General features: G+C 35.4%; 1 protein-coding gene across 1 annotated transcript; it reads left to right on the plus strand.

The window, feature by feature from the left end:
• Nucleotides 1–3,626: 3,626 nt before the first annotated feature.
• Nucleotides 3,627–9,316, plus strand: LOC138312431 (adenosine receptor A3-like). Its single transcript, XM_069253306.1, has 2 exons — nt 3,627–4,761; nt 9,025–9,316. The coding sequence occupies exons 1-2, from the start codon at nt 3,945–3,947 to the stop codon at nt 9,219–9,221; spliced, it is 1,014 nt and encodes a 337-aa protein (XP_069109407.1). The 5' UTR covers nt 3,627–3,944; the 3' UTR covers nt 9,222–9,316.
• Nucleotides 9,317–10,898: the final 1,582 nt, after the last annotated feature.

Here is a 10,898-nt window from a genome sequence, read left to right on the forward strand (position 1 = left end):
AAGTGAAAACTATATACCTATATGCTCAGATTTTGCTCAGATTAACTGTTAAGACATCATCAGTTATGAAACTGTAGCAGTTGAAACTTGTAACTTATAAATATCGCTATGGTTTCGTTTAAAGCAAATACTAATACTAAACAAGTTGTTAATGGAAGTTTGATTATTACCGTAAACAAATATAGTTTGTATTTTTAGGTCATCTGGGTCAGGATGACCTATAGTCGTCATGTTTCGTCCGTCGTCGTCCGCCGTGCGCCGTACACATTTTGAACTTCTTCTCAAGTTCTACCTGTGCAATTTAGCTGAAACTTTCATAAAATGATCCTGACATGGTCCAGACAAAGTGTTGTTATTTTTCGGGTCGATCCGATATCCAAGATGGCCGCCACAGCCGCCAACTTGAAAACACATTTTGAACTTCTTCTCAAGTTCTATCGTTGCGGTTTGGCTGAAACTTGCATAAAATTATCCTGACATGGTCCCGACAAAGTGTTGTTATTTTTCGTGTTGATCCAAAGTCCAAGATGGCCGTTATAGCTCTCCTCCTGAAAACACATTTTGAACTTCTTTTAAAGTTTTACCGGTACTATTTGGCCTGAAACTTGCATGAAATGATCCTGACATGGTTCCGAGAAAGTGTTGTTACATCTCTGGTTTATCCCAAATCGAAGATTGCTACCATGACACTATATCTTATTAATTTCATATATGATTATTGCCAAGGTACTCAGGCAATTGGGCCTGCCTCTTTTTTCTTCTTTAAAAAAAAGTTTAGTACTAGATCTGAATATTACTGCTAAACACAGAAGCTATGCCGTAGTTTGAAATTATCACCCCCACCTTTAGGTAGTCGTGAACATAACGACGTAATCTCGAATTCAAAACATCGGAGGCGATGGATGTTTCGAGTCTCGTGTTTCTAAATGCTAGTCAAAGACACGAACATATCGCAAAGGACATGTTTGTTAAGATCACGATGTCGACCTTTCTAAAAGTCTCGTTAACAATTTATTTCAACCAAAACAATTTTAGGAACGTCAGAGCTTTGACATAAATATTTTATTCGCTGTTTTGCTAAGTACAGGTACTATAAGTAATAAAGTCTCTAGGAAATTACAAATCGTATCGAATATGTATATTTGTATTCAAGATGAAAGAATAAAACCATTTTGAACAATTCTGCGTGCACGTGTACTGTTCACAACGAATATGACGAAGTCACAAAAAGAGCCCCTAGCATACAGTTTACCAGACAAAATTGCAAAATCATATGCTACGAAAAATGAATACGTTTATAACATGTAACTGCTCGTCCTCGCTATTCCAGGGGTCCTTATCCTTGTCGTAATATCCACGACAGTGATAGTAACCCCTTGAATATCGAGAATGGGAATCGCTAAGAAACCAGTGCATATTGAACTGAATGATAAAATTACTCAGAGAAGAAAGCGATTTAGGTCAGTATCAATGACAGATGAAGACGACAATCCCAACAGGGGGCGTATAATAAACAAAGACCATTCATAATATGTCATCAAGGCGATAATCGTTAAAGTCGGGGGTCTTTCCAAAGGCTTCGTATTAATTACCTCATGAATGATGTTTCGCTGAAGCTGTAGCAATGATGGACGTCTAATGTTGCGAGTTGCAGGTGTCTCACCGACATTTTCAATCTAGGGATGACTGTGACATGTCAACATCATCAGCTGAAATATGTACGTGTCCACTTATGAATGCAACTTACATTGTAAATAATGAACGGAATATAATCTATATATGTGTAAATTTGTATACCATCCTAATATATTTCAAATAAAACAATCGGTTTCTATACATGGATATGTAAAGTAACTTTATTAACGTATTACAGTATAGATCAATACAGGAGTTTTTGTTTTGCTATGAAGTTAACATGAGGATAATGGGAGTGACAACTTGCCTGACCGCAATCAGAGAGGACCGTTAATCCAGAACACCATCCGTTCATGCTATATACAAGTCATTTGTGTTAGTGATATCTTAATTAGGCAATTCGATTATACTGTACTACAGAAGACTTATATCTGTAGTTTGGTTTGGTTTGTTTATTTTTACGTCCTATTAACAGCCAGGGTCATTAAAGGACGTTCCAGGTTTGTTGGTGGAGGAAAGCCGGAGTACCCGGAGAAAAACCACCGACCCGCGGTCAGTACCTGGCAACTGCCCCACATGGGATTCGAACCCGCATCCCAGAGGTGGAGGGCTTGTGGTAATATGTCGAGACATCTTAACCACTCGGCCACCGCGGCCCCAATATATCTGTAGATTTTACTCTGAGACCCTTGTGACCTTCATGTTAGAAGAGGGAAAAAGTTTGCCAATGTGACACAATGTCAGGATTCTCGTGCTGTTTAAATTCAAATACAGTCATGGGACATTAGTATTCGTCTCTGTTGTTTTTCACAATATATTCTATGTATTTTTACCTTTTTTCTTTGACTTTTCCTGATCTCATCTAATGATGGATTTCAACCAAATTTGACTTACTTACAGAAAATTGTCTACATTGTCAGCTCACAATCTTTGCATAATTATCCGTTAAAGCAAAACTATTTCGTTGCCATTTTGTTAAGAACAAAGAAGGAAATGACGTCATCAAAATTAAACGGTGCACCAAAATAATGATATTTTGAAAATGAAGCATTGGAAAATTTTGAAAATATTATGAGCTGAAATTAAGTGCCAAATTTGGCGAAAATCTATCAATAAATCAGATCAGGAAAATTTATATAAGAAAGTAAAAATACGTAGAATATATAGAGAAAAAACAACAGTGACGAATTCTTATGTCGCACGACTGTAGCTCCATTCTTATTTTCATGTTATACTCGTAATACTGAAAATAATAAAGATAGTAATATCAAGAGGTTTGCTTTATATACGGATATTGACTTTGGAACTATGAAAAGTTTTTATATTAATAATGTTGGGTTTGCTTGTTCCAAATATCAGTAAAAACGGTCATTCAATCTAAAATTCAGGATGATGACGTACAGATAAACGATAAGACATATCTAATGTCTTCGTATTCTGATGCCATGTTATACGAGGAATACGAAACTTATTACAGAAAAGCGTCTCGAAATAAAGGGACATTGATATTAGTTTTCAGTATTTTTTCTCAAACCAATAAACATTTCTTATACTTGATACTGTCATGAAATTGATAACGGATCAATATTCATCTTAGTAACGTCGACTTCAAATTCACACTGTTTGTCTAGTATTGAATTTGTAGATACATTTTATGAATAAGCTAGGTGTGTTATACAGCAGTAACATTTCTAATTTCGTAGGTGTTACAATGATCCGGCGACAGCGAGTTTAATTCTCATCTGTAATAGATATTGCTCGCATTGATTTTATCATCTTATATATAGATGTATAAGTCTCGCAATCAGAAGAGATAGGATATAAGCTGAATTAGGGATCACTTCACAGTGGTCGCCTAGCTTCCAACCGTCACATAATCTGGATGACGAGGTAATTATGGTTAGGAAAGTCACATCTGTCTGTGGATTAAATAAGTAGTACGAAGCTTTGTAGTCATAGCTAGGAAGGTCGTGTTCAGTTTGTGGCGGAGACACTTGGAGTCAAATGGGAAACCCGGTGTGTTTGTTGACAAAATCCGCATTTTCAAAGTTGGTACAAAAGGCTCGAACACTGAATAATATGAGCGGGACAGATTTTCAAACAAAAAAATCATTGGATCTGTGTGCATGGGGGACATGGGCACTTTAAGGCGTTGAGAAGTAACAAATCGCTGAATCGCTGTGGTCGGATCGCTGTAAGCTAGTTCATTTAATTACTGGTTACAGTTTCAACTGTCAAAAGAACGCGGCAAATGGTTTATCCATCAAATATATTTTCACTTTAATGTTTGTAACTTACAGTGGATTAATATGGATAACACAAGTGCCAGAAGTCAGATGTCGGACAGTGCTACGGAGACACAATGGTACAATGTAGTTTTATACAGTGGTGTTAATGGATACGAAATCACTCTTACTTACCTAGTGATGAACCTCATCGTGGCGGTGTTAGGTTTGGTGGTTTTGCTCCTCAACTCTTACGCAGCTTACATTCTCTCGTGTAAATCTCATAATTGGGATGTTACGTATGTGTTCATAAAGAACCTTGCTATTTCGGATGCGTTATGCGGTTTGTTCACCATTTACAACATTTGCTATAACTTGATTCATTACAAAATGTTTTACGAGTGCCTTTTTCGCTTTAGCATGTTGAACTGTATACTATTTAACTCGTCGTTCAATCTGTTCGCTCTAACATTTGACAGGTATGTCAAGATAACTGCTCCTTATATCTACTGGAGGATATTCGAGGAGGAGAGGGCTCGAGTATTCACTATAGTGGCCTGGTGTTTCACCATCGTTCTTGCCGTGGTTCCTCTTGCGGGATGGCATACCAAACAAGAGAGTAATTACTGTGGCTATTTCGGCGTGTTCAGTAGAACCTATCTGATTGTACTCCTCTCCTTGGTTCTGGTTGGGTTTGTCTTGCTGTGTGCTATGTACATACATATTCTGATAATTGCTTCGGCCAAGAACTCACAGACCCAGATTTTCAGAGAGCGGATGCTACAGGTCCAAGGACCCGGTGTATGTAGACCACGAAATCCTGTCAAGGCGTTGTGGTGGAAACCAACAAAAATTATCCTCTTCATCATCGGTATTAACGTCCTCTGCTATACCCCTATCGGTAAGTGTATTATCAAGCTTCATAACTCTAACATTTTAAACACAATAATATGACTGTAACTTTATAACTCCAAACGTTTTGATGACAGCAAAGGTTAATTCTCTACTTACACAAGACAAGTCTGTTCATACTGGTCTATTTATCAAAACGTTATGTTAAAATATATACGCGTACCTACAGTATTTACTGTGAAACTGGATGGAGTATTTGCTCAAACGACACTGTTTCATCGGAAATTCTTAGAAATGTCGTAATTTTAGATAAACGACAGTACGGTTTATTAGATATTAAAGTCAAGTTACCGTTTTGTCCTATTTTGCCAACGATAGCAAAATAGCATCCAAGTACTTGAAATATAATTTGTTTCCTGTTTTTTGTGGTTAAAAGTTCTTTTCAAAAATATTTTAACATCAAAAGCCGTAAAAATCTTAATTTAAGGGAAGTGTATGGTATAAATTCTAAAAACAACTTTAAGGTGAATACAAACGAGATGATACAGTTATTCCAACCCGATTCTGTTGGGTTGTAGATGTAAAAAAAAATATCGGACCCTGTGGTGTTGAAATCATATTAAACGGGATGAGAACATGACAATGGTTAAAAATATTTCACATCATTTTGTGTAGGTTAGGTACTTATTTAATGTAAATAAGAATTTTCAAATAAATCAAAATGTAGAAATAAAAGCTACTCCAAACGAAAGATTTATTGGCCTGAGAATATATCGATGTGGGCACCACTTTTAAGTAAGCATAACCTATGTAGAATATTTTAAAAGTTGCATATGTATAATGTAACGTCGAAAAGAGATCATAGTGAATAACGATGATTCATATGTGCAATAATAAATTTAAGCGTTATAGTTTTATTCTTGGCGATAGTCTGAACATAAATGTACATTGACCAAAGTCGGTTTTATTCTAATCAAGTGATAGTGTTTACATACAACTATAGTGAATTATCGTGTTTCCAACAACAATCGACAAATAATAGTATAAAAGATATTTGAATAATGCCATAACAACTCACGAATTATCACCGATACGATAAGGTTTTAAACGGTATTGAGAAAAAAAACTGGCAATATCAAGATATATTGGACAAGAAATATTGAAAGCGTTTGCTATATATGATATTCTTAATATAATTATACAACCTTTATTCAGGGTGACCATTAGATTATTTAAAGCATGCCACTTGGAAAAGGGATTTCATCTCCACTTTTGTTTTCCAGAAATAAAAAAATAGAGTCTTAAAGGCCCATTACCTTTCCGGAGCAAAATATAAAGGTTTCTTAAAAACATTAATAACATCAGAAAATGCATACCGATGACCTAAAATAAGGTTACGACACCAAACATATGCAAGATTTCATGCGTAATATATGAAAACAGTGGAGAGTTAATTTGCTGTTTTGCCGTCTGTCGCAGTGATAGTCAACTACCGCGCGGTATTTAGGACGACGGCGGGAAACATAATACGACCCGCGTTATGAAATAAATAGACTGGTTCCCTTCCTTATAAACATTTTATTTATTTTAATCAAATCGTTCAGAAGGTGATGATAAAGTAGTATTAACGGTAAGTTAATAATTTTTAAGACTCTACAAAATTATCGATCTTGTTTTACATTTCCATTTTAAAAATTAAAAGCCGTTTCGGAAAGGTAGTGGGCCTTTAATTTATCACGTTTCATGTTATGCTTTGAACATATCGTTCAAGACGCAAAAAAAACCCAAAAAAACAAATCAATAAATCAGCATCACATATCTTATAGGGTTTCAGAATTACGTAATGTTCACGGACATATATCTGTTTATGCGCGTGGTGAAGAAATGAAATATCCGGTAAGTGATATAGGAGTGTACAATCATGTATTTCCAATCAAACTGGGCAGAGTCCAGAGTGACATTTACATCTACCTGTAATTAACAACTACCTGTCATGTCGACAAGAAATCAAAATTATTGATCGCATGTGAATCTCAGACACGTGGTGTGGCAGAATCTATTTTAGAACTATAGGAAAGACAATTTTAACGACAAAGTGTGTCGTTTGACATTGTGTTCTACATCAAAGAAACTTCTAAGTATTTAAACCGGAGAAAGAAGTCAAAGGTCCATTGAAAATGTCTTTAAACTATTATGAAAGGTTGAAGATGATATGGAAAAAATTATGTTTATGCATTTATTTTTTATTTTTTTTATAGTATGTTCTACATATTACATCAAGGTGTACCAAAACATGACAAAGAAATTCTTATTTCATACTAAAGAGCTTCAAGCTATAAAATGTTTCTTAATTGATTTTAAAGATAAGAGGAATAAAACGTGAAAGAAAATAGCTAAACGAGTATATTTGATATTCACGCGACGTAAGATAGACCTAGTGGTGATATGTCGCGTAATACATATTTCGCGGTGTATCATTTTAGTCATGCTTTAAACTATGGAGCATCATATACTTAACGAATCGGAAAGACTCACAAATTTCAAATATGTGACCAACTAACAGATACATCTATAAAGAAGTCATTTAGGAAAAAACCGAATATATTTGTCACCATAACGTCATTTTCCTGTTGTCCAATGTTACATCGCGGCTTCACAAATACGTAAGAAAGTCATGGTTGCTAAAATTCACCTATCTTAAGTATGGTATAGTGGCGTAGGAAGATGGAACGTAATGGGGGGGGCAAAGGTCCTCAATATTTTGTAACACCCCCCCCCCCCCCGCCGCCGCACATACAGGAGGAGATTAATTCAACTCCCAACCATATATGTTTTATGTACATTTTTCATATATCAGTAAATTTAATCCTTGTACACATTTATAGACAGTGGGGTCGCTATAAAAGGATATTAACGAATACGCAAATTGGCCAGATTAGCGTGTGAGCGCCGAAGGCGCGAGATTTTAGTGTTTTAGGTGTCTGAGGGTGACCCCCGGAAAAAATATAGTAATTTAGAATGGCTGAGATGAGTTTTACAATGTATTTTGATGATTTTGCGAGCGCCCGAAAGCGCGGGATTTTGGTGTTTGGGGGGTCCGGGGCCTCCTCTAGGAAAAATATTACGATTTAGAATAGCTTAAATGAGTTTTGATGAATTTGCGAGCGCCCGAAAGCGCGAGATTTTGGTGTTTGGGGGGTCCGGGTGTCTACCCCGGAAAAAAATTACGGTTTAGAATGGCTGAGATAAGTTTTACGATGTATTTTAATGATTATAAAGCGTTCTTAACATGGTAATTTTTCTATTTAAAGCTGCTTGCATTTAGAAATGATAATTGTGTCGTCAAAACATTATGCAACCCTACTCGATCTGAATACACCGGCTTCACACCATCGGCACATGGTTGTGTAACATAAAAAATGAATTAATATTGTCTCGCTAAGACATAAACAAATTGATCTTTTAAGAGATTTTTTTTAGGTAGTACATAAAATCCTGTGCATTGAATTTTGACTAGGCCTATTTAAGATTTGACATTATGTGCTTGAACGTTTTAGGAAATACGCCGCGCAGTTGAAAGTTGAAATTAGTCGCTAACTCCCCTTTATGCACAATTTCTTTATGGAAAGTCTGAGAATTGATGACACTAGGTTCTAAAATCAACGACTTTTACTCTAGACGTTGACTGAAGAGGAGCGTGTGTACAGAAATTAGTTATCGGGTTTAGGAGAAGATTAGAAAAAAAATCTGAACTTTGGAGTTTCCCTCTAACAATTTCTGTAGAAAATCAATTTTAGAATCTAACTTATCTATAAAGTCTAAAAACGCAACATATTTAGAAACTAACTAACTTCATACATCCCTACAAAATATAAAAAAGAACAGTTTTCTTCAAATGAAGTATATATATATAATCAACGATTTTAGAACAGAAATCTACATACCAATAAGTTTCTTAGAGAAAATCACTGAATTTAGGATCCAAGCTAACTTCTATTATACTTCACAGAGAGTTTAAAGTGAAATTATGAACGAGCTTCCTTCCCCATCCTTAAAAAAAGTGTGACAATAAAAGGGGGGGGGGGAAGCCAATGAATCTAAGAACTAGTTTCCTTCAAATAAATTCTAGAGAAGGTTTTGTTCATGATAAAGCTTCATTTAGACACAATATAAAGAAAGGCTTTTTGACTTTCTCTGATTTCTAAAGGTTCTATATAAGATTAAAATCAAGAAGCAATCTTTGAATCTCTATTTTGCTAAGTCAACAAATAATGACATTTTCTTAACTTCGTCTTTGATTTTCTCTTTGTAGGTATATACGTGCCTTGTGTGTTGTTTGGTGTTCTGGATGACTTGGATGTGGGAACACAGGGGACATTACTCCTGTATATATCATGCCCTCTTTACCTCAACAGCTTGGCCAATCCCATTATCTACGCATACAAGATCCCTATGGTCCGCAAGGCATTCCGGCGATTTATGGACTGCTCTAGATCCGATAATTATTAAACGTTGTCATTTTTATAAACTATTTTTAATATGTGGTGTTTGATATTTAGGCTATTGTGTCTTAATATATTTCCGTTCATTTATGAATAAATGATATAAATATACCCACTTTGTTGTACTCTCCGTAATGTGCATCCTCGATACTCCAGGGGTTACTGACGTTTTATCCACCTCTGGACTATATCATAGTAAATCTGAAGGCAGTTCAACAGAAAAAAAATCTGAACCAATCACAGGTCTGCAAAGATTTCCTTTCTTTGGAGAACGCTATAGAAAAAGCAACGCCCAAGTTCAAGACACATAGCCAACCACACTGTACCGTTATACGGCTCTTTTGATGTAGGCCTACATTATAGAAATAAATTTCCTGTTCTGTTCTGCTGCCTCCATTTTCACTATGAGATAGTCCAGCCCCGATTACGAAACTTAAGTGCAGATTTAAGTCAAAACTTAAGTTTTTCTTCTTATGTAACTTTAATTAACTGAAAATTATAGACTTTAAATAAGTTTTTGACTTAAGTTTGTTCGAGAAATCGGGACCGGGGTGGACCTTATAATTAAAGGCCCACAACCTTTTCGGAGCAAAATATAAAGCTTTCTTAAAACCATTATTATCATCAGAAAATATATACCGATTAACAAAGATGAGATTACACCAAACACATGCAAGATTTCCTGCGTAATATATGAAAACCGTGAGCGGAGAGTCATTTCGCTACTTTTCCGTCTGGCGCAGTGATATTCAAATACCGCGCGTTATTTAGTACGACGGCGGGAAACATAAGACGACCCGCGTTATAAAAATAAACATTTTATTTATTTGAATTTAATGTTCAGAAGGTGATGGTGAATTTAGCATTAACTTTAAGTTAATAAATTTTGCGACAGTACAAAATTATCGATCTTGTTTCACATTCCCATTTCAAAAATGAAAAGCTGTTTCGGAAAGGTACTGGTAAGGCCCACTACTTTTTCAGAACAGAATAAAAAAGTTTCCAAAGAACAATAATAACATAGGAATATATATCGATGGCCTAAGATGAGGTCATAACACCAAAACAAATACAGGATTGTCTGCTTGATCAAAGTTGACAGTGAAGATTCATTTGGTGTATTGTCGTATAGCGCAGTGATGTAATTAAAGTGATAGTCAACTAATGTAACAGAGATAATTAGGATGACAGTGGGAAACATAAGACGACCCGCGTTATGTATTAGATATGTCGTTACTTCAAAAATGTCGAAAACAATCCCTAGTGTTATTTTTAAACGAGAAAAACAATTGCTTAATGCAGAAATATTATGTTTACATGGACACGCAATTTGGGGACCAATTTAAAGATGCTCCTCCGCCGACAGAGCATAAACAATACTCATCATTTGAACAATATTGGGTTTGCTTACTTCATTTCATATACTCAAGGATTTATAAGTGAGATATATATACGTCCTTGATATACTATACTGCCACGGAATTATTGGGGGGTGCAATTAATTTTTTTTTTCTATGTTTTTAACTTGAAGTAAAATTAGAAGCTCAAACTTTTCAATGGTGGTAATAGTGTAAAATAAGTAAATTCTGTAACCGGAGAAAAATACTAAATCGTCTGCTTCTGTTTTTGGTAGTGAATTAAGAAGCTGATTATGCCCAAGGGGAAATAACATCGACAATATAAT

The sequence above is a fragment of the Argopecten irradians genome, unplaced genomic scaffold, assembly GCF_041381155.1.
Source record: "Argopecten irradians isolate NY unplaced genomic scaffold, Ai_NY scaffold_0317, whole genome shotgun sequence".
In the NCBI taxonomy this organism is placed as follows: Eukaryota; Metazoa; Mollusca; class Bivalvia; order Pectinida; family Pectinidae; genus Argopecten; species Argopecten irradians.

What these genes read in the sequence shown, in the direction of transcription:
- LOC138312431 (XM_069253306.1), top strand. Translation starts at nt 3,945, where the DNA reads ATGGATAACACAAGTGCCAGAAGTCAGATGTCGGACAGTGCTACGGAG. An exon ending in CCTCTGCTATACCCCTATCG is followed by an intron (nt 4,762 to 9,024) that starts GTAAGTGTATTA and finishes TTCTCTTTGTAG; the next exon opens with GTATATACGTGCCTTGTGTG.